Here is a 25,307-nt window from a genome sequence, read left to right as displayed (position 1 = left end):
CAAATCCTTTTTAACGATGCAGAGGCAGCTTAGCCTGTGTTCAAATTATATGACTCCTAAGTTAATACGGGGTCCACATTACAAAGTTTTAAAACTTACTTGAAAAGGACACTTAACTTAACTAGGACCAATATTTCACTTCTAAACACCTTTACTCACTCATTCCTTGGTCTCAGCAGCAGCATGTCATATGGGTAGTTACTCATGGAGGCAGAAGCGGGGGGAGGAAGGAGATGTCTCTGTGAGCTGTTTTGTTTTATTTTACCTTTAAACAAAAAAGCCCCCAAGGCTGGTGTGCAATCAGCCTGCAAATACCTCCCACCATCGAGAAGGCCAAGGAACATGACTGCCTTTCTTTCCATACACACTTCTCAAACAAAGTCTTATGACTTTGTTTCCTCTTCATGGATATAGTTGACTTAGAGAGGAGGGGATGAAGACAGGAAAATGAGCAGAGCAAAAGTGATGAGTGAAAGGACCTGAATCTAGAGATCCTTGCTTTCCAAACCCTCACAACTTGTTAGTGATGCTTTTAAATTTAAATGCAATGAGAGTTAACATAAAATAAATGATTAATGGAATGATGAAATGCTTCCACTGATTATGTGGAAATTTATAAGGAAGAAAACAACTTATAGATAGCTTTGTAAAAGAGAAATGGACTACACAAACAGTTCCCCCAAATATTTTTATAAACTTGAAGAATGAATATAAAATTAGGTTAAGGTTCAATCAATGTATGTTGCATCTAGCATACAAGACTTAAATAAGGCAAATTTATGATACAGTATAGCTCTATTTTTACATGCTGCTTATATACCTCATTATAGATATACCTTTTCCATATAATTTCATAGTTTGTTTATATCTACTTTGTAGGAATTTTTTTAAAAAGGATGCAAGAGAGGAAAATCAACTAGGGTTGGTGGTTCAATTCTTGCCTTGGTTCTGTCATTAACTCTATGTGGCCTGAGTAAACCACTTAGCCTCTCTTGGGGTCTTTTTTTTTCACCTGAAAGTGGGTGGGGGTTCAAAATAAAAACATAAGCATCATAGCACCATTCTCTTATTTTACAGACCAGGAAATGGAGGCCCAGAGTTACCAAGGACACAGAAGTAGTGTGAAGTTTATACTAGTGTTTTTCAAACTGATTTAAGGGCAAAACTATTTTCAATACAATTTTATTTGAAAGGCTCATGTGTAAATATGTGAAATAAGAATTACTCTGGGTGGAACTAGGTTTGCATGGCCTGGCACCCCCTGCTTCCCAACCCTATGCCCCCAGATCCCTGAGGAATAGGGCCCTATAGATGGCAGTTTACAAACTACTGGAGTATACAAGCTCTACGCAAGACTAGAAAGGTTTCTTTTATTGCCACAATTCTGTTTCCAGGAGCACAATTTTATGATTTTAAATATTCACATAAGTTTGAAATTTTCTTTGACTTTAGAATGTATGTATGTATATATTTGTTTATTCACTTACTTTCTAATTTGAGACAGGATCTCGCTCTGTCACTCAGGCTGGAGTGCAGTGGCATGATCATAGCTCACTGTGGCCTTGACCTCCTGGGCTCAGGCCAACCTGTGGCCTCAGTCTCTTGAGTAGCTGGGACTACAGGTGTATGCCATCATGTCTGACTAACTTTTTTTGATTTTTTAGTAGAGATGAGGTTTCACTATATTGTCTGGATTAGTCTTAAACTCCTGGCCTCAAGTGATCCTCCTGCCCCAGCTTCCCAAAGTGCTAGAATTATGGGCATGAGCCACCATGCCTGGCCTGATTTCAGAATTACTGATAATGTATCTGGTTTACTTGTTGTTAAATCCTCCAATTATAATGCTCTTCCTTAAGGGAAAAATTCTTCTGTATTAAGATGCAGCTTCTAGAAGCATACTGTAACAAAAAATGAAGACCGCTGGGTGTGGTGGCTCACACCTGTAATCCCAGCACTTTGGGAGGCCAAGGCAGGCAGATCACAAGGTCAGGAGTCCAAGACCAGCCTGGCCAACATGGTGAAATCCCGGTCTCTACTAAAAATGCAAAAATTAGCCGGGTGTGGTGGCGGGCACCTGTAATCCCAGTTACTCGGGAGGCTGAGGCAGGAGAATTGCTTGAACCCAGGAGGCAGAGGTTGCAGTGAGCCAAGATTATGCCACTGCACTCCAACCTGGGAGACAGAGCGAGATTCTATCTCCAAAAAGTGAAGACCATCCTGAACACAATTTGTAGTTTTGGATACTAATTGTTCCAATTAAAAACAGTAACAAATACTTATCTGTGGGGCAGCATAATTAGGAGGGTGTTTTGGAAGATAAGGCAAAAATAGGTGAGAAAATCTATTTAATCTTTGAGGGGTGAGACCTAGATAAAAACTTACGAGATTCAGACTTTATAGACAAATATGGAGCCAACTAAGATTTACGCACTGGTAAGTCACATGATTTGTTTTCTATTTTAGGAAAGTATCTTCAGGAGGCAGGTAAAAGATGCAATGAAGACTGAAGAATGGGAGAATGGATACTGTTACCAGCAGGGACCAGAAGGCTGTATATCAGGTAGTGGCTGTTACACAGAAATATTCTTCCCAAGTTCCTTCCCTTCAGTTCACTCTAAAAAAGATGGCATTCCTTAAGGCCCTGTCTTCTACCTTTTATCATTTTCATTCTTGACACTCCTCTATTCCCATGGATTCAGATATCAAGTTTTCTTCAGAACGTAACAACTTAGCAATGGTTAGTTTTCAGCAAACCAAGTTTAAACACAGCAATTTTTCTGAAAATATACTTGGATCCATAAATTTTAATCAAAACTATCTTGCAAATCTGAGTTTTCAGCAAATCTCTCCTGAGCCTCATAGATGTCTGCAAGGTATCTGCAATTGGCTGTTGCAGGTGCTATGAACTTCACATGTCTCAAATGGAAGACCTTCCTATATTATTACACATGGAGATGTTTCAATTAGAAAGTCAGATGTCTTTTCCTTCACATGGATTTAGTCATCAATTCCTAGCTCCTTATTATTTTTGGCTTGAATTATTGCAACAGCCCCTTCTGGTCTTATTTCTTTCAGTAGGCTTTTCCCAGTCTTTTCAGAGCTTCTAGAATGAGCTTTTGAAACAACCAATATGATCATGTCATCCCCTTGCTTTAAATACTTTGATGGCTCCTTACTACCTTCAGGATAAAATTCAGCTCCTTAACACGCCAGTCAAGGACCTCCTCAATCCTGTCTACTTGTTCAGGTCCAGCTTTTTCTGCCTTCAACCTTGTATCCTAAGCTGCAGCCATTATGAAACATTTCTGGCCAGAGTAGGCTTTTCCACATGCTGTTTCTAATGCATCAAATGAATCCTTCCGCCTACCCAGCTCCTCTTAAAACCTAATTCATCCACTTCTCACCACACGGCCTCATAGTTTCCCTTCACTGTCCTTTTATTGCTTTTATGTTTCGCTTTGTGACTCTTTGATTAAAGTTACTTTCACTGGTTAGACTGTAAGTTCCGTCTAAGTGCAAGGACTATTTTTGTTTTATTGACCATTATACCATCCAGACTCTCTTCTACCACAGTGCATGAAAAACCAGCAGGCACTCAAAGTATGTGTCAAATGAATAAATAAAAATTTCAATGCTGGTTGGTGAGTGGGGATGGGGATCACTGATTGAGTAAGGACCAGAAGAATGTGAGACAGGAAAATGACCAAAAGCACAACTGGAGAGGTCTGCCATAGAAAGGAAAAGCAGTTCCTTCTCTGATACCTGAAAACAGCTGCAGGAGGGTAAAATTACAGAAATACAGAGAAAGCAGGGATGAAAATGTGAGGGGATTCATATTATACGGCCTCTCTTCAAGAAAGCAGAAGACCAAGTCAACTTGGAGTAAGAAATGAGCAGCTTGAGTGAGAAATGTGGACATTGTTTTCTGACCTGTTGCTATAGAGAATGGGGTAGAGTCAGTAGGGAAGAACAAAAAAGATGACCAAGACCATGGGCCTCGCTGAGGTAGGTAATCACAAATCTCATGAAGAGACAGTGTCAATACAATTCTATAATTTTTAAAAAGCTATGATTAAATACCAGAGTAGAAGTGAGAAAAATGGGCAACTGGTTGTGCCCCCACCAGTCCTGGGCACTAGTGAAAGAAATGGACCACTAAATGTCCCCCTACCAGGCCTGGGGATTGGTGAGACAAGTGATACACTCCAAGCACTGCTGATGCATCTGGCATCATATTGCTAAATAATCCTGCTTTTATTTCCTAGTGGTCTGAGAGGTCTGATTTGAGAAGAATGAAAACTGATTGCAGATAACCACGGAGGCAAGAAGCACCAGAAGGCACCCCCTTTCTTAGAATTCCTGCAAACTGAAGGGTCATTTGGGTTACCCACTTCCTCTTTTGGGACTAAACTATTTCCTAATCTCTTATCACTAGGGAATAGTTCTTCCCAAACTAGGTCACCAAAATACAGTGGTGTGTAAGAGGTGGCTGCTTAAAAACGCCTATAACAATGTGGAAGCGGTAAGAGAGGTAAAAAGAGAAAAGACTCATTAAGTACAAAAAAATTCAAATAAAAGAGTAATAAAAGCAAATTTGTTCCAATATGTTGAAACATCTTTTATTGTATGCATGGCTTGTCTGAATAAAAGACACACTTAAATAAGAAAAAGTTCTTCCCTTTTTATGTACCTAAAGGGGAACCATATTAAAATGAGAGACCAATATGACCCATTACTGTGACTGCTAAGTAATTATAAAAATATTAGCATACAGTTGATTTTCCATAGTTTATGAAAAGATTAGCATATGGTTAACTTCTAAAGCAAAGGAAATTAACATTAGTCAATAGGTATCTAAATTTAATTATTAGACATTTTATATATACTCATCACTTTGAGTTTCACAAAGCTGAATATATCTTTATGTAAAATTCTTATTTTTAAGTGGGGTAGTCTATAGCTCATATACCACTACTCATATACTTCAGTTAATGGAATAATTTCATTATTCCAGTAGACAAAATTACAGTAAGCAAAATTTCATTACAGGATCTTAAAATGAAAAGTTTTTTATTTTACACTTGTGTTTTTTCCTTTAATTACAATATTCATATTGTAATTTATATATATTATATATAAAAATTAAAATAGAGCAGTTCTCAACTGGAGAGTAAGGAGTGATTCTGACTCCCAGGGAAATCTGGCCATGTCTGAAAGACATTTTTGTTTGTCACAAGTGGGAAGAGGTGCATCTGGCATCTAGTGGACAGAGGACAACAATGGCACTAACCATGTTATAATGCACAACATATTCCCAACGACAAAGAATTATCCAGCCCCAAATGCCAATAGTGCCGAGGTTGAGAAACCCTAGAATAGCATGGTTGACAAAACAAGAGGACAGCAGAGTTAGGGTGACAGAGAATAACATCTTTCACATTTTAGATCTGTAACAGACTTTTAGAGGGATGTTACTGATATTTAGGTTAACCTTCCGTTTTTTTTTTTTCTTTTGTGACACAGAGTCCTGCTCTGTTGCCCAGACTTGAGTGCAGTGGCACGATCACTGCTCACTGCAGCCTCATCCTCTCAGGCTGAAGCAATCCTCCCACCTCAGCCTCCCAAGTAGCTGGGACTACAGATGCAGAGTGCCTGGATAATTTTTGTATGTTTTGTAGAGATGGGGTTTCACCATGTTGCCCAGGCCAGTCTTGAACTCCTGAGCTCAAGCGATCCATCCACCTTGGCCTCCCAAAATGCTGGGATTAAAAGCATGAGCCCCTGTGCCCTGCTGAACCTCTGAAAAACATCGTGAAGAGCAAATATGTTACTTGATAAAAACAACCCTTAGAATTTGAGAATTTATAGTATTCTCTAAACTAAGTTTTAATGGAAGATCTGTGTAAGAAAAAATGAGATGTGGCAGAGGCTGAGCTCAGAGACTCAAATCAACTAAATAAGGAGCGGGTTGCTAAACAGAAAAGCAATTCATCCCTAGATTATTCTGTGAAACTTTCAATTAACGAGAATTTAGGAAGATATTGAGGAAATGACACATTCCCTAAACCTTGTTTTGAAGTGAAACTACAGGGGGATTCTCTCATGTTCCCTTCATTTCAGAACCACTGGCAATTCTCTAGGTCCTGCCTTCAGACTGGATACACTGAGAAGATAAGCAGCCTGCAGGGTCTCACCTTGTAGAGAGTTAAGAGGGTCCTGGAAACATGGAGAGCACTTGCCCAAAGTGGCAAGAAACAGGGCTGTTGTGGCGGAAGAGACAAAGCAGGGGCTGCGGTACACGTGTCAAACACAATGGCAGAGGCACAGGAGGAAAAGAAGCAGTGAAACGAGTTGCCAGACTTCAAGAGAATCAAGGCCTTCTAAGTTCCGTTCCGAGTAGGGGAGAGTTCCTATTAATTTCTGGAGGCTTTGAGAGTCCTCTGTGTAGGTCATTTCGGGACTCTACTGTTGGGAGTGGAATCTGTGGGTGTGAGGTAAACGTAACTCACACAGGCTTTGCTGTTACATCATTGGGATACCATCCACCTTCTTTATGGGACACTTATCTCTCTAGACTCCACTATAATACATATTTTTCAAATGCAAATAACATTTATATGAAATTAATACTTTTTTCTCAAAACAGGTGTTATAAATTATTGAAACAAATTATGGGGAAAGAAAAAACATATTAGTGCTATCTGCATTGAAATTCGTCATGGGACACAAATAAGCACTTCAGTGTTTTTTTTTTTGAGACGGAGTTTTGCTCTTGTTGCCCAGGCTGGAGTGCAATGGCGCGATCTTAGCTCACCGTAACCTCTGCCTCCTGGGATCAAGTGATTCTCTTGCCTCAGCCTCCCGAGTAGCTGGGATTACAGGCGTGGGCCACCATGCCCAGCTAATTTTGTATTTTTAGTAGAGACAGGGTTTCTCCATGTTGGTCAGGTTGGTCTTGAACTCCTGACCTCAGGTGATCCACCTGCCTTCGCCTCCCAAAGGGCTGGGATTACAGGCGTGAGCCACCGCGCCTGGCCGCATTTTAGTTTTAACTTACTTATAAGGTAAGATTTCAGGTCAGTTTCATCACTATCCTTGATGTATACAAAGTTAGTTTTGATTCAGTTCTCTTCAGATAAAGAAAGAAAACTTCAAATATTACAAAAAGTTTAAAGCAAATCCAAGCATAAATTAATTTTATTAAATACAATAGAGATAAATCACTGTATTTTCTTTGATGAACAGAATTACTAAAGTAAAAAAATACAAATTGATATTATTCTTTATCAATAGAAAAGAAGCAACAATTACGACCATATTTCCAAAGATTTAGTGTATATTAACTAACTACTGGCTATTTGGAAAAACTTTCACCATAACAAAAATCAGCACTGTGTATTATAAATTTGTTGTTGGGCTTAAGATAATAATAAATCATATTATTCCTATGATTAACAATAATTCAGATTCATTCCTGGTACAGGGATCAATAAATGCAAAAAATTTTTCTCTATAAAGTGATGTTTGAAAATAGTGTTATACAGCACAATTATTAGATACTTTGAAGACTAAGTATTGCACATTGAGGGCAATCTACTTATTGCCTACCATTTTTCTGAAAGGCTGACAGATTCACCATTAAAAATACAAAAAATTAGCTGGGTGTGGTGGTGGGCGCCTGTAACCCCAGCTACTCCGGAGGCTGAGGCAGAGAACTGCTTAAACCTGGAGGGGCGGAGGTTGCCGTGAGCCAAGATTGCACCACTGCACTCCAGCCTGGGCGACAGAGCGAGACTTCATCTCAAAAAAAAAAAAAAAAAAAAAAATTTTGCGTGTGTGTTTGGCTGGAAGAGGAACTACCATGAAGTTATCTAATGTTTTTGGGTTCTCTGTTCTTGTTTTGAACTAGGCAAGAAAGCAGCTGTTCCTGAACATAACTAGAGTATACATTTTGGTTTAGAAGCGTCTATCCTTTGGAATTAAGCTAGCATGCTCTTATTGACTCTACATGCTTAATAAAATAATGAAAATTATTAAGACACTCCTCTGCTCACGTGAAGATTAGCTATAATAGATATTTTTATAATTATCTTGAATAGCAAAACCAATAACTATTATTCATTTAATGAATTTTTAGAGAAGAATATAAGCAAAAATAACAGCAATTTCTCCACAGTTTCAAAAATAATCTAACATTTCTGTGCCTACTTACTACTGTACATCTAGCATTTATATAAAAACATACTTGACTGTATTAATGTTGAAACACTAATAGAAGGTAAACAGTACTTTCTTGCTTTGGGTTTTGTTTTTTAGAAATAACAAAGAAAAAAGAAAATAGGATTTTCGGGAGTTTAATTCCTAAAACAGATTTTAGGAATTAAAAAAAGAAAACTGGGTATTTTGGTACCTAAAAATGGTTAAAAAATAGGATGGTCTCTGCTAATAAGAAAAGAGGACAGGAGTGATGGCTCACACTTGTAATTGCAGCACTTTGGGAGGCCGAGGCGGGCAGATCACTTGAGGCTAGGAGTTTGAGATGAGCCTGGCCAACATGATGAAACCCCATCTCTACTAAAAGTACAAACATTAGCAGGGCGTGGTGGCCCATACCTGTAGTCTGAGCTACTCGGGAGGCTGAGGCAGGAGAATCACTTGAACCGGGGAGGCAGAGGTTGCAGTGAGCTGGGATCCCGCCACTGCACTCCAACCTGGGTGGCAGGGTGAGACTCCATCTCAAAAAAAAAAAAAAGGTGTTGAAGATACATTGAAAAAAGAAAAAGCAGAATCTTAAGTATGATCCTAGTTTCATAAACATAAAAAATAGACAAAGACATGTCTATTTATATATGCAAGAACATTTTTGTAAGCATGCACAAGAAACAGAATGAGCATAAATACCAGCAGGACAGAAGATTCCTTTTTCATTTTATACTATACTGGTTAAAAATTTAAAACTATGGCTCTTTTTCTGGCTGGGACCATGGAGGGTGCAGAAGAGAAGAAGAAGAAGGCTCCTGCTGTGCCAGAAACCCTTAAGAAAAAGCGAAGGAATTTCGCAGAGCTGAAGATCAAGCGCCTGAGAAAGAAGTTTGCCCAAAAGATGCTTCGAAAGGCAAGGAGAAAGCTTATCTATGAAAAAGCGAAGCACTATCACAAGGAATATAGGCAGATGTACAGAACTGAAATTCGAATGGCAAGGATGGCAAGAAAAGCTGGCAACTTCTATGTACCTGCTGAACCCAAATTGGCATTTGTCATCAGGATCAGAGGTATCAATGGCGTGAGCCCAAAGGTCCGAAAGGTAGTGCAGCTTCTTCGCCTTTGTCAAATCTTCAATGGAACCTTTGTGAAGCTCAACAAGGCTTCGATTAACATGCTGAGGATTGTAGAACCATATATTGCATGGGGGTACCCCAATCTGAAGTCAGTAAATGAGCTAATCTACAAGCGTAGTTATGGCAAAATCAGTAAGAAGCGAATTGCTTTGACAGATAACGCTTTGATTGCTCGATCTCTTGGTAAATATGGCATCATCTGTACGGAGGATCTGATTCATGAGATCTATACTGTTGGAAAACGCTTCAAAGAGGCAAAGAACTTCCTGTGGCCTTTCAAATTATCTTCTCCATGAGGTGGAATGAAGAAAAAGACCACCCATTTTGTAGAAGGTGGAGATGCTTGCAACAGGGAGGACCAGATCAACAGGCTTATTAGAAGAATGAACTAAGGTGTCTACCGTGATTATTTTTCGAGTCTCGTCAGCTTAATAAACAGTACCTGCTCTCAAAATGAAATACATTGTTGTATTTGTGATTTTTTTTGTTGTTAGCCTGCCTCTGTCTTCCCGTAACTACTGTGGTAAGTCTGGTGTGTGATAAAATTAAGCCAAATCAACAGCCCATTTTGTGCAAAATCAGGGTCGAGTCTGTGAAAAACATCTCTCTTAGGTTTTTAAAAGGCTTTTCTCTACAAAAGATTTTGTTTTTAATTGTGCTGAGTGATTCAAAATGGGTTAATTCTAAGCCTGTTTCACAAGCATTTGTACATAATTTGTAGGTACGGTAATCCAACTTTGGTTTATGGAAAAAATTGAATTCAGTTTCTAAAATTTATTTCTTGGGACTTCGCTTGTTGATAAACTACCATATAAATGTGTTTTTCTTTTGCCTTCCAAAAAAAGAAAAAACAAAAAAAAACTATGAACATATATTATTTTTTACAGTAGAACAACTCTAATAATTAAAAAAATTTTAGTAATAACTTTCCTCCCCAAATAAATGGATCATACAGGTTAATACTTAGGCTAGCAAAAATAAAAAGGCTAAAAAACAAAAAAAGTCCCAAAATACAAAAAATAGAACAAAGTTTGTCAGCACTACTAGTTTTCGAAGCTTCTGATTTTCTCTCCTTCCTGATAGCACCTATATTCTCTTTTCTAATAGATGCAATTTGTAGCACACCTTGGTAAAAATGTTCTAGAATGAACTTGGAGGAAAACATTATCCTGCTCTCACTCTCCTGTGGTATAAGTTGTTACTGATTTGTTCTGGGATGATTAACTCATCTCGTCCCCTCCTCCTCCAGCAAAGAGCCAGCAACAAATGCTGCCATCACCCACTAACATTTCAATGAACCAGATGAAATGCTGGAAGGTACCTGGCACAATTAGCAACAGAGCAGCTGTGTTCCACTTGGAAGAACATGTAAGATGCAGCAGCTGCCAAGCTATTAAGAGGTGTAATTTTACTTCTTACTCTATAGTTTGAAAAGAAATAATTTTAAAAAGGAAAATGATTGAGGTTTATTTCCTTTTTTCATTAAAAATAGAGTACAATTCTTAAAACTTACACATGAAGAAGGGTACAATGAAACAAACACAAAACAGGGATGTGGGCTAGGTAAGGTGGCTCATGCCTATAATCCCAGCAGTTTGGGAGGCTGAGGCAGGTGGATCACTTGAGGTCAGGAGTTTGAGGCCAGCCTGGCCAACACAGTGAAACCCTGTCTCCACTAAAAATACAAAAATTAGCTGGGCATGGTGGTGCACACCTGTAATCTCAGCTACTTGGGAGGCTGAGGCATGAGAATTGCTTGAACTTGGGAGGTGGAGGTTGCGGTGAGCTGAGATCTCGTCATTGCACTCCAGTTTGGCAACACAGCGAGACTCTGTCTCAAACAAACAAACAAACAAACAAACAAAGAAAACAAAAACAAACCAAAAAATCAGGGATGTAAAAAACCGGTGTGATACAAAACCTGGCTAACTGTGCAGGTACCAACTGTGTGTGTGTGTTGCTAACTAGATGGTGGAGGAAAATGGGCACTGGCCTGAGAATGTGGAGGCCATGCTCCTAATTAGCAGCATCATTTTAAACAAACTTAGAGTTTCCTGGATCTCAATTTCCTGTAGAATGAAGGAGTTGATTAGAATCACCAAGGATGATCTCTGAGGTCCTTTCCATGTCACTAGTTTTGTAATTCTAAGAACTTAGATGCCCCACAATTTTAGTCACTTTATTAGAGACTACTTTTCATGTTCTTTCTTAAAAAAACAAAACAAATCTTATATGTGATAATAAAAATAAGACTTGTACATGCAATTAAATATCTGACAGACTCTGTGGGAGGTTTATAAGGTAAGGTCTTGATAAAATCAAACCATATATATTTTAATAAAGGAGCTAAATTTAAGAAATGCCACTAGCTAGGTGCTAAGAAGCTCAGTTACACATTTCTCAAAAGTTGGCTTTTAGTTCCATGACTCAGAGTGCACCCAAATCATTTTAATTACTCAAGACAACATTATATTTCTTAGGGGTTTCTTTTTACATAAACATAGATCATTTGTTATACTTTCTCTCACTGGGAAGTAAAATACTGTCTTACACACATAGCACATTCCTAAGAGGAAAAAAATATATGCAGGATTCTATTCTAACACGTGGATTCAGATAGAGAAGATCAAAGTCTTCAACAAAAGAAATCCATGCATCTTAAGCTTTAAAACCTAATTTGAGTTTCATACCCTCCACGAGAACATTCTTACTCCTTGGCCCAAATGGAGTTTTACCCTCTCTAACTCCTTTACATGACTGTAAATTCCTTAAATGTATTAGAATTAAGGTTTGGCCATCAGTGGGATTAGTCTGAAGTAGACCTCAAGGGTTATGATGGTATCTGAAGAACTGGTCTGCTGCAATATGAGTATGAAGGCATGTTTGAAGCATGGAGATCAGTCTGTGAGGGGCAAAAGTCATAGGAAATTTAAAAAATCAACTACTGTCTAAACTAAGACTATGATGCAGTGAGTCCACCTAAGTAGAGGAGTGGCATAGGCAGTGACAACTGGGAAATTTTGGAAGCGAGTAGGAGGTCCCTATCCCTAAGAACATAGGCACATCAGGAAGATGAAGGGGCAATACCAACTTCACAGGTAAGACACTGACAGAGTTCTTTATATTTCCTCTGGCAGAGTCAACGTTAACTCAAGGATAATAGACAGAAACACACCAAGAGGAGCGGGGGTCAGGTCACCTCAGTTTCAAAGGTTAGCATGTTGCAGAATCAAGGACGTGAGAAAATCACAGGAAGTAAAGGCTGTATCTTTCATAGCATCACACAGTTTTTAATATAGACTAAACGTATCGTTAGCTGCCACAGCAACCCTTTATACCAATGTTATAAATGCTTCCACTGCATTAAAGGTTTTTATGTTGTAAATTTAGACCTCAGGTTTGTGTTACGTTTGTGTTAACCTCATGTTTATGTTATGGGCCTCATGTTCACGTGTTAAAATCCTAACTCTCAATGAGATGGTTATTAGAAGGTATTTGGGGGGTAATTAGGTCATGAGGGCAGAGCCCTCATAAATGGTATTGGTGGTTTTATAATGAGACACACAAAAACGCTTGCTTCCTCTCTCTGCTCTCTGCCCAGTGGGGATAAGTGAGGTTGCAAACCAGGGAGGAGACTTTGACCAGACCCTGGATCTGTCAGCACATTGATCATGAACTTCCCAGCTTCCAGAACTGTGAGAAAAAAATGTTGTTATTTAAGCCACCCAGTCTACATTTGTTATAGCAGACGCAACTAAGACAAGCATTTTCCTAAATTCCTAAATCTGGTGCTGAATTACAAACAATGGGTAATATTACACATGCAACATTTGCCCATTATCAAATTTCTGCCAATCCTTTTGACTGTATCCCTTACAGTCCTTACATTGTTGTAGGCAACCATCACCATGCTTATTTGAAACTGATGTTTTACCAAGAAACCATTTTTCTTTCAGTTCCTTACAGCACAGGCTATTCATTCTCACATGCCCATTTTCACATAGTTCATAGTTCTCTCATGAACCATGAGAGCCAGGAGTTAACAATGACCTCCTCTTAGCTCCCTACTGCTGATTTTAGGGTACTGTAATGCCAAAGCACTTTTCCTTCGGTGCTCTGACACCTGGTTATTACATCCTCTGCTTATCTTTGCATCTGTGATCTGCAGACCTTGTGGTCACTCTAACACAATGGCTGCCAATGTTGGCTGCACATTAAAATTACCTGGAAAGCTTTTGAAATCTGCCCTTGCCAAGGTCCTATTTCACCAATTAAATGTATTTGAAGGGGTAGAGATTGTAATCCATATCTAGTTTTTTAACTGGTTTGGTGATTTCAATGTGAAGCCAAAGTTGAGACCTTTGTTCTAACCTAAGAATTAAGGATATCAGCTCTTTGTTCATCGGTTTCCTCTTCATCCTAACTCTTGCTATCATCCTGGAATCTTAATGTTCAAGAGTACAACCTGCCCAACACTCTGGGTCCTAGTTCCTTGACCAGTTCAACTCTAACAACATGTTCCTCAATTTCATTTCAGCTTTTAGACATACTCTATGAATTTATCATAACCTGAGCTGCAAGACATCTGAGACACTAAATAAGCAAGAGTTTATGGCCTTGAACACTATAGTTCCAGCTTGCTGACTCCTTTTCCATGTGACACTATGCCTCTACCTGGGCCCTGGTAGCTTGCTGCAACCTTGTAGAGGAGAACCTGCTTTCTAACTCTGCCAGTCTTCTGATTCTATGTCCTTTCCAACTGGATAATCCTCTATGGTGCGTCACTCTGGTAACTTCAACCTCTTGTGTTCCTTTCACATTCACAACTCCAGTTACATATTAAACCAAATCTGCCTCCTCTACTGCTATGCCTTAGATGCTGAGAAGAGACTACTAAAGAAAAAAAATCCAACTGTACAGATTTATGCCACTTCCATTTTTATGGTATCCAAACAGCAGCTCCCAGAACTACTAAGGAATCTTTTCATATATCCTAAATGAGCCCCTATTTTCCTTACTCCAATGGTTATTATACTTCTTGTGTTCCTATCTCACTCCTTTTGCCCCTCGCATTAGAAGTAAACCTTGCTTTTTGTTTTGGAGAACATAAAAATATCTTTAATTTCTAGACTTCAACCCTTTATTAACTTATCTGCATCCCTATCCACATTTACCTGTGTTAGGGGGGCACTGCTCTAAGCTCCATACTGTTGACATTTTTGGCCAGAGAATTCTTTGTTGGGGGAGCTGTTCTCTGCATTCTAGGATACTGAGCAACATCCATGACCTCTACCCACCAGATGCCAATATTATCCCCCACCTTGTAGTTGAGAAAACAAAAAATATCTCCAAACATTGCCAAATGACTCCTGGAAGGCACAATCACTCTCAGTTGAGAACCCTCTGCTTGGAGCAAGACTAATCTGTCAATCTGTCTTTCCAGTGAAGTATTTTCTGCTTTCTCCAAGATCCACTGTGTCCTTGGTGTCCTTTCTTTATCTGTCTTCAACCTGAACCTGTCTATTGGCTTTGTCTCCTTATATATAATTTTATGTCTGTCCATTATTTCAAAAATTATTCATGGACACCAGGCCTCCCTTTAGCCACTGCGGAATCTTTTTTTATTCTTCAAAGTGAAGCTCTGAGAAGGGCTTCCATGAGCGTTCACATGCTGGGGCCTCATTCCACCTTTACTCTGCTCTTCAATCCTTGCCACTCTACTGATACTGGTGCAAAGCTACCAGGGTCCTCTGGATGACCAAATGCTTCGACAACCTAACTGCTTGGCTGTTTCCAGCTAGACTATTCTTGAACCTCTCTACCTCTTCTGGCTTCCAGGGCACTTTTTAAAATGTTTATTATTTTTTCTTTTTTTCCTTTATTCTTTCTCAATTGTCTCTTCTTTTAACTGTCCCTTAATACTAGTGTTTAACTGGGTTCTGTCCTTGGCCTTCCCCTCTTATAACTCTATGACATACTTTCTGGGCTCTGCCTTCATTACAAGCTTCCATTTACTGATATAATAGAACTAACACACTAATTCTCATTTGATTTTGAAGCTCTACATTCTCTCAAATTCCAATCCTGCATTACTGGCTCCCAGTGAATACTTCTCTCTGAGAGCACTACAGATACTACTAACAAATTGAGATATCTAAAACTGAGCTTGTCATCTCTTACTCTGCAAGGAATGATGATTTCTTGCCCGTCTTCCCAAATCTTTCTTATTTATTTCATTAATTCTGTTGCACCACTGTTTATTCAGTTGTATTAAGTCAAGATGCTTAGCAAAATCCTAGATTCCAACCTCACTAATAAAATCCAATCAATCATAAAATCCTGTCAATTACAGCTTATGTCCCCTGCCCTCCATCCCCACTAGTTCAGGTTTTCATATTTTATTTCCATGGATTCCGAATTTCCTTGTGCTAGATCCTTAGCTACCTCAAATTCAGCAACTATTCTGCTGCACTAGAATGACCTTTCTAACACACAAATCTGTTCATGTCATTCCCTGAATTACCTCCTTCAGGGGATCCCCTTCGTCTGGAGTATAAAATCTAAGTGTTTTAGCAGAGTATGCTACGCTCTTCTGTGGCCTGGTTCCTGCATTTCTCCCGTCCTTCTCTCTATTAGAACTTATGCCCAGACATAATCATAGATCCCGTAACTTAGTTATGTTATTACCTCTTTTGGAAAGTTTTTTCTAACTTCACTGACTTAACACATATTTTTGCATCCTAGATGCCTCAGGTCAAGTATTTCCTCCTTAGGAAATCTACATGGACTCCCCCAGGGTATATTTAAGAGGGTTTCTTCATATGTGTTCCCAATATACTGTGTATATATCTTCATTACAGTTTCTACCAGAGTCTACTGGACTTGCTTGCTTGCAGGTGTGTGCGCCAGCCTGTAAGCAACTTAAGGGCAAGTGCCTTGCCTACTCCTGAAACTCCTGTTTCAGTGGGGATTAATAGAGTGCATGGACGAAGGCATTCAATAAATACATGCTGAATGACTGAACAATACATGTCAGGTTCAACTGTCAAAAAAATTTATTTTGACATTGTAATGATATGTACATGAAATGTATTTGTAAAAAAAACCTATGTTGGTTCATGGAATCAAGAAGGAGTGAGGTTACTCAGTCTAAGGGAAGAGCTAATGTGGTATAATAAAAGTTTAGTCAGCAGTACACACGACAGTACAGCGCTTATTAAACATTCCTGCCAAAGCACTGCTAACCTCAGAAGAATACTGATTAACATCCCCGAAGGGCCTGATGACACAGACGGAAACACACGACAGTTCTCTGGCTGCTGTGGCTGATAATACATCCACATTCATTTTAACATAAAAACATTTAAAATTACTTCCAAGTAAAAGGAACGCTCCAGAAAGATAGAACATCTTAGTTTTGTGAACTCCAATGATCTCCAGCATAAATGTTTACCTCCCAGGTGGGGCTGATGACACTGTCCGTACCACAGTTAAAGAACTAAGTGCAGAGTAGAGATAGCACCTAAAGCCACAAGTTCCACTTTGGGTCCTTGTCCTATCACTTAGGCTGTGACCCGGAGTCTACTTTAACCTCTCTGAGCCTCCTCAGTTTCCTTATCTGGAAAATGGCTATAATATTTGCCTTATGTATTTCATAATGATGTAGGTACCAAGACATAAAAAATAATGTGAGAAAGGTACCAAGACATAAAAAATAATGTGAACAATGAAGGATAACAAGCATAAAAAATAAAGTAATATTTTATCCAGAGACAGTGAAAATCAAAATACACATGCAAACACATATTCTTAAAAACATTTACCTTTTGATGAGCTGGAGACTTTTCTATTTTAGTTTTTTCCTCAGGGCTTAAAGGAGGGGATCGCTCTTTTATCTCAGGAGGCAGTTCTTGATACAGTGCTGAAATTGAAAAAAGAATTCATGCAATCAAATTGAGGAGCACTGCTTCATGGGGGAAAAACAATTGATGGTAGGGGCAAATACGAAATTAAAGAAATATTCAGTTCCTTGGTGTACCAATAAGATACCTAAAACTTACTTGTTATGGCAATTTGCAGTTTTACTCACTAGTTATCAAAAGAACTATGATTGGAAAATTTTGATCATCTGGATTTCAGAAATGTAGAAGGTGTCATTTTCACTTATTATGTGGTCAGACAGATGCTTATTTTATCTCAATACACATTTACCAGGAACCTGCTAAATGCCAGGATATCTGCTAGGAACTGCTGGAGAATATATGGAGATCATCAAAAGATGGTCTCTACTAGCAAGAAGCTTACAATCTGGTCAGAGAAAGACATCTTTACAAGTAACTATAAAATAAATGTGACATTATTTGAAAGTGAAATAATTACAAAGACAAACTCTGATGTGGGGATGGAAAACGCTTAATGGAAGAAGTGGTAGGTGTATCAGACTCTGAAGACTAGGTAGGATTTTACCAGTCAGAGGTATGCAAAAAAAATAATTTGGGGGCAGGGCACAGTGGCTCATGCCAGCACTTTGGGAGGCCGAGGCGGGCGGATCACTTGAGGCCAATAGTTTGAGGCCAGGCTGGCCAACATGGCGAAACCCCGTCCCCACCCAAAAATATAAAAATTAGCAGGGCACCTGTAGTCCCAGCTTTGGGAGGCTGAGGCATGGGAACTACTTGAACCTGGGAGGTGGAGATTGCAGTGAGTCAAGATAGCACCACTGCACTCCAGGCTGGGAGACAGGGAGAGACACTGTCTCAAAAAAAAAAAAGGAAAAGATAATTTGGGAAGATGATATGAAATCAATAAGCGTGGAGTTAGGACTCTATATGATATTGAATCTATATACAGTGTTGAATTTAAGATTCTTATAATCCAATATTCTATATAATCTATTGAATCTATATAGGGTATTGAATCTAAAGAGCTATGTGCAAATTTTGAAGGGTTAAAACAAAAATATATTTTGGTTACGAACATCTCTGAATTGAAAGAAATTACTGAAATATACTTGATCAAAATCGTACAACTAAGATTATGAGATATACTAATTGTCTTCGTATGTGGAGTGGTTTTATTATTGGGTTTCTTTATCTCATATTTTAAGGGTGTTAGATGTGATGGGGAGAAGCTGATCATGTTGTTCTTTCCAGCGCCTTAAGATACAAAGAGAATAAGTTCTTTATAACAGTGGAAGTATGAACTTCTTTTATTGTGGTGTTCTCTTAGAGGACAGGCTCTCAATTGAACAGTGGGTGGAGATTCTGCTCATACACTCCCTTAGATCATTTACTTTGCATAGTTGGCTTCAGATAAAGATCAAGGACAATTCTTCCTACTATTTTTAGACTAGAATATGCTACTGACAGTCATTTTTTTCTCTAATGTTAAAACTGGGCAATTGAGTTTTTTGTTAAATTCAGGTAAAAAAAAGGATTAAAGGGAAAGGGAAATAATCCCTAATGAAGTGTGAGAATTCAATCATTACAGTCTCAGATTTTCTAAGTTTTTTTTTTTTTCCCTGTTTGTTCTGGTCTATACAAGGCTTTTTAAAGAAGCAGTGACTGACGCCAAAAGAAAACATAAATTATTCTGGGATACAATAAAGAATTATGGCAGGTGAAGGATGGTCATTATTGAGACAAATAATTAATTTCTATATGTAGCCATCAACTCATCACTGCAATATGCCTCAGAGGTCTGGCTTTGATCATTATGGAAGAAGAACAAATTTTATTAGCTTTTAAAAAAAATTTATTTTTTGTGGAGATGAGTCTTGTTATATTGCCCAGGCTAGTCTCAAACACTTGGCCTCAAGTGATCCTCCCTTTTCAGCCTACTGAAGTGTTGGGATTACAGGCATGAGCCACTGCATCTGGCCTTATCAGCTTTTCAATTCACTGTAGCTCAAACATCTATATCTTCTCAAGATCTGCAAGCCTAAGAGGTTATTTTTGTAAACTAGATTCTCAAGTTAAAGCACTTAATCCCACCTTGCCTAGAGATACACAAGTGAGAAAATTTAAAAAATATTTCCACTTGTATACGAAAAGAATAATGGATTCTAATATTTTGTTAAAATGAGGCATACTCCAGAGTATGTGCTGGCAGCTGTTGATTTAAAAAGCTTGATTTAAACAGAAGCTACCCCTGTTTAACCTCAGCTGTTGACCCTGTGGGAGAGCCAACGATGGGAAGAAGGAACTTGGCTATTTTAGATGATCTGGAAGTTAAAAGTGCTGAACTTATGGAACTTATATGCTGTCTTATGCCTACATGGGAATTAACCTGTCCTAAAATTTCTTCCTTTCATATGGTCTTATGTTTTTCCCATTACACAACCTCTTCTAAACACAAAAATATACCTCTAACAGAGTTTAAGAGTTGTATGTCAAAATTAGCTGGGCATGGGAGCATGCGCCTCTGGTTCCAGCTACTCATGAGGCTGAGATGGGAGGACTGATTGAGCCCGGGAGGTCAAGGCTGCAGTGAGCCATGACTGCATCACTGCACTCTAGCCTGGGTGACAAAATGAGGCCCCGTCTCAAAAAAAGAAAAAAAAAAAAACAGAGTTATATGTCATTTACTACTTACAAGAAGGTAACTTGAAGTAGTTACACAGAAGAAATTAAGAATTTTGTTATGTGAATGAGAAGTGGTACAATTTTTGAGACACATAGCACTTTTTAGGGGAGGTGTCTGCTGACTGTGGCAGATAAGCTGAAGAAGGGAGCTGCAGTGAGACTTAGGGCACTTGAGAGACTGGGGAAGGGAGCAATGGGAAGGACCTGGCTGCAGACAAGGTCGTGGGAAGGTGCCAAAGATAGACAATTTTATCTAGGCTTAGCCCAGCATCTGGTAATCACGAAGGAAATTTGTCTTCCATTCCTTCATCTCTTTGGCTGTCAAAATTGAAAACTTAAGTTATAATCAATAATATTTTTGTTTAGTCATAGTTTTAGGTTAAACAGTTTCATGGACTAGCCTGAAAACCAACTATTATTTATAATAATTATTTCTTTACAGAAACAAAAGACTTAAATATTCAAAACACAGATTGTTCTCAATTTCAAGGCTGCCTATACTACATTTTTTTTTTTTGAGACAGAGTTTTGCTGTCTTGCTAGGTTGGAGTGCAATGGCACAATCTTGGCTCACTGCAACCTCTGCCTCCCAGGTTCAAGCGATTCTCCTGCCTCAGCCTCCCAAGTAGCTGGGATTACAGGTGCCTGCCACCACGCCTGGCTAAATTTTGGTATTGTTAGTAGAGACGAGGTTTCGCCATGTTGGCCAGGCTGGTCTTGAACTCCTGACCTCAAGTGATCTGCCTGCCTCAGCCTCCCAAAGTGCTGGGATTACAGGCATGAGCCACAGTGCCTGGCCTGCCTATACTACATTTTGAATCAGAACCAGAATTTTTGTGCTTACAGAAGAAAAGCTTACAGATGATATCATTTAATTCCTTCATTTTACAGAAGGTAACTGGGGCATATGAGTGTAAGATGTTGAGCTGAGGTTAAAAGTCAGTTTTCCTGACCCCTGAGTGTTGTGCTTTTCCTAGCATGCTATCAAGTTAATTGTGGATAGGATGTATTCTTCTGAAGAAGCACTACTGTACTTCTTCTCTTTAATGATAGTTTTAAAGTTATTATTATTTTCTGTTTTCAGGCTCTCTGCGTTACTTCTGTTTTCACCTCTCAAGGCCTACTGGTGAATCTACAGCTTTCAGAAACCCGTATTTAGATTTTCTTTTCTAGTTCTTTTTTTTTCATTTTTAAGCTGTTATTTATTGAACAAAAACCATTATTAAAACACAAAGTAGAAATTAAAATACAAGATAGGTTCATACAGTCTTGTCACATCACATGGTAAGTTCTAGGCTTTGTCAACATGTGCATATAGCTTTTAAATAATCGTCATTTATCAACTTTGTGCTTACATATTTTCAGCTCTGGCTCATTTTGTTTTTTCCCATAAATGAGGGCTAAATTTACTTGAGAATGAAACAACTTATTGTAGTTTTGTTTTCACAGGTAACCAGCTAGGACTGAGGTACACAAAGTAAAAGAACTGCAGTTGGGAAACTAGAGGCTCTTAAGATGCCAGTCAGCTGAGAAGTCACTGTGGCAAGAGAAGAACTGACAGAACTGTGCACGAGGCAGGTGGCAGGGTCAAACGAGTTGAATAAGAAAGCTGGTAGCTAGAGGGGCAGGGTCCCCTGGGATAAGAAGTCCATGAAACAAACATTCCAATCTCAGAATGTAGCAGCTTTCTAACACACTAGTGCCTCCTCTTTTTATTTTTTTACATCATGAGAATGAAAAGCAATATCCATTGGTAAACATATGCAAAGGTTACAAAGACAGTAAATTAAAGACTAAAAAATGATAAAATCTTGGACTATCAGTTATACCATACTAGTAAACCAGGAAGGGAGCATAAAACTTACTTTCACTAGCCACATGATTAGCTGGAAAATAACCTTCCTGTCCCTTTCCTACGCTGCCATACCACCAGTCTTCATTATCTTTGAAAAACACTCGGATAATGTCTCCGCGATGGATGGTTAGTTCATCTGATCGATTCGCTGTGTAGTCATAAAGAGCCACTACCTAAGAGAGAGATAAGACCACCACAGCTTTATCACAACTGTACCACAGAGAAAACCCCCAACATTCACTTCCTCTTGCAGAAGAGCAGCTGAAACCAAAGCAGTACTTTGGTAAGTGTGAGGCTGTCTCAAAGTTTGCTAATGGGATGAGGGGTGGTGGGAACACAGCAGGAGAAGCAAGATAAAAGACTGTGGGATTGAGAAATGGTTATGAGCATTCAATACACTAAGATTAGCTTCAAAATAGCAGATGTTAATTTTTTTAAGTAAATTACTCGTGAAGCAAATAAAAAAAAGTTCGTATACCATTTACTTTTTTAGAATTGTTTTATACTACCTTTAAGTCTCATTCTCTGTGCTAAGCAGATGCATCTGAAAAAAAATTCTTCAGAAGGTCTACAGTTTTACAAAAAGGAAAAACTTAGTGGAACAATCTGATTGCATCGCTTGGTTTACTGTTAATATCTCTTTTTGAGATACATTTCTGTACATACACATAAATTTTTTATGTTTTACATCAACAACTTAAATCTTCTATCTTTAAAAAGTATCCTTATAAGTTATTTTTACTTGATACAAATTTAAGAGGATAAGCCTTTTTATGAGAATCCTCTTCTTTGTGTTATGGTGATCATATTTGATTTCCTTTTCTTTTGAAAACCCAAGTCAAAATGATATGGCAGTGGCTGCACAGGAATTTAAAAATCCTTGGCTGGGCATGATGGCTCATGCCTGTAATCTCAGCACTTTGGGAGGCCGAGGCAGGAGGACTGCTCGAAGCCAAGAGTTCAAGATCAACCTGAGCAATAAAGCCAGACCTTCATCTCTATACAAAAAAAAAAAAAAAAAAAAAAAAAAAAAAAAATTAGTTGGGTGTGGTAGTGTGTGCCTGCAGTCCTAACCACTCAGGAGGCTGAGGTGGGAGAATCACTTGAGCCCCAGGGTTTGGAGGCTGCAGTGAGCTATGACTGCACCACTACATTTCAGCCTGGGTGCCTGGGTGACACAGAAAGACCTTGTCTCTAAAAAAAAAAAAAAAAAAAAAAGAAAAAAGAAAAGAAAAAAAAATCTCTTATAGTAGTTAAAAGGAGGAAGACCTCAATTCATTTTAGATTTAGATCTGATACACTGTATAAAGCAGGACATAATAACATCTATACTAAATAATACATTATTTAGGCTGTTTTCCCCTCTACTTAAACAGTATCTGAAAATGTTTGGCTTATACAACTACATATGTAATGGAAAATTACATATATATGTAATTTATATATATATATATTTACATATATATATACACACACACATCAACCAGGCAATTCTAACAAATGAGTTTGGACTTAACTGCTGTCACCATATAAGAGCAGTAATGATAATTTAATTCAAATGGCTCAAATGCAATGCCTATTGTACAGCTTAGCATAGTATCTAATTTACAACATGTGATGCAGGGTATTATTTAAGGTTTACAAATTATACTTTAGTATATCGATTAACTCGCTTACATAAAAGTGGAACTTTTAACTTTTCTCTTTGTTCTCCACATTTCTCTTTCACTCTCTCACCTGGTACTATCATAGAAGAGGAAAGCTAATTAAAATGTACTGAGTGCTTACCATGTTCTAGATACCATGCTAGTTGTTTAGGTGTTATTCTGCTTAATCCTTATGACAACTTGGTGAGGCCATGTATCCTTATTTCCATTTTACAAAAGAGGAATTTGATGTCCAGAGAAATTTAGGAACTTCCCTAAAGTCAAGTAAACTAGTAAGTGATAGAATCAAGACTTAAACCCAGTCTCAATCTCTCTCCTTCCTTTCCTTCTTTCTTTCTTTTCCCCTAGTTCCAAGAAACTCTGTGATGGTTCGTTCCTGTTCCTTATCCTGGTTGTGGTACACTGAAACACCACAACTTTAATGAGTCTCATGCAAATATGAGGTTAACGTATGCTTATTTGTCTGGAGCCCTAGGTGGCTGTTGGGAAGGAGAACAGGCGAGATTCAGCTTAGGCAACAGAATCACTTAGGAAATCCTGTATCAGGCTGTGTCACTGTGTGAACCTTGGAAAATCTGAAGCTTATCAAGTGAAGTCTGAAAAATTTTCCTGAATTTTACACACAGGGGTGTCTTGATAAAAGAATCCCTTCAGAGGCACAGGGGTCCAAAAAGCCTATGAGAGTCGACATTACACCTTTTCTATTATAGTACCTACTGATTATTCTCTTCTTACAGAACCAAATACACACATTAATTTTGCATGGCCCACTAGTACCTGTAAACATGTTCTGCACTCTGTGACTGTTATGGACTGAATTGTGTCACTCAAAATTCACAGGCTGAAGCCCTAGCTCCCAGTGTGAATGTATTTGGAGACATGGCCTTTATAGAGGTAATTCAGATTAAATGAAATCATAGGGGTGGGGCCTGGATTAACAGAACTGGCATTTTTATGAAAGGAAGATTCAGTGAGAAAGTGGCCATCTGCAAGACAACAGGAGAGGCAGTAGGAGAAACCGACTGTGCTAGCACCTTGATCTTGGTCTTCTAGCCTCCAGAACTGTGAGAAAATTAATTTCTTCTTCTTTTTTTAAAAAATTATTTCAATAGCTTTAGGGGTGCAAGTGTTTTCTGGTTACATGGATGAATTGTAGAGTGGTGAAGTCTGGGTTTTCAGTGTACCTGTCATGTAAATAGTACACACTGTACCCCACAGGTAATCTTTTTTTTTTTTGAGACAAGAGTCTTGCTCTCTTGCCCAGGCTGGAGTGCAGTGGCGCCATCTCAGCTCACTGCAACCTCCATCTCCAGGGTTCAAGCTATTCTCCTGCCTTGGCCTCCTGAGTAGCTAGGATTACAGGTGCCCGCCACCATGCCCGGCTAATTTCTGTATTTGTAGTAGAGATGGGGTTTCACCACGTTGGCCAGACTGGTCTCAAAACTCCTGACATCAGGTGATCTGCCTGCCTTGGCCTCCCAAAGTGCTGGGATTACAGACGTGAACGACTGTGCCTGCCCCCAACAGGTAATTTTTCATTCTTCATCCCTCTCCCACCCTCCTTCCACTTTTCTGACTTCCCAATGTTCATTATACCTCTCTGTATGCCTTTGCGTAGCTTAGCTCCTACTTTTAAGTGAGAACATGTAGTATTTGGTTTTGTTCCTGAGTTACCTCACTTAGGATAATGGCCCCAGTTCCATACAAGTTGCTGCAAAATACATTATTTCATACTTTTTAAAATGGATGAGTAGCAGTCCACAAACATACACATACCACATTGAGAAAATAAATTTCTGTAAAACCACCCAGTCTGTGGTATTTTGTTAGGCCAGCCCTAGCAGGCTAGTACACTTTTAAACTT

The 25,307-nt window shown here is 38.7% G+C and overlaps 1 protein-coding gene and 1 pseudogene across 2 annotated transcripts in view; one reads left to right on the top strand and one right to left on the bottom strand.

Moving 5' to 3' along the window:
* Window positions 1-25,307, bottom strand: part of AHI1 (Abelson helper integration site 1) — a 226,399-nt gene that overhangs the window by 18,801 nt on the left and 182,291 nt on the right. Inside the window, 2 exon segments of the mRNA XM_030929352.1 lie at window positions 17,162-17,259; window positions 21,787-21,949. Of these exon segments, the coding sequence (XP_030785212.1) occupies window positions 17,162-17,259; window positions 21,787-21,949 (261 nt within the window).
* Window positions 8,968-9,747, top strand: LOC104668025 (annotated as a pseudogene). The gene has a single exon (XR_004056932.1). The product of XR_004056932.1 is annotated as a 60S ribosomal protein L7 pseudogene (transcript).

Source organism: Rhinopithecus roxellana, chromosome 4, assembly GCF_007565055.1.
Source record: "Rhinopithecus roxellana isolate Shanxi Qingling chromosome 4, ASM756505v1, whole genome shotgun sequence".
Lineage (NCBI taxonomy): Eukaryota > Metazoa > Chordata > Mammalia > Primates > Cercopithecidae > Rhinopithecus > Rhinopithecus roxellana.
This window is presented reverse-complemented; position numbering and strand designations above follow the sequence as displayed.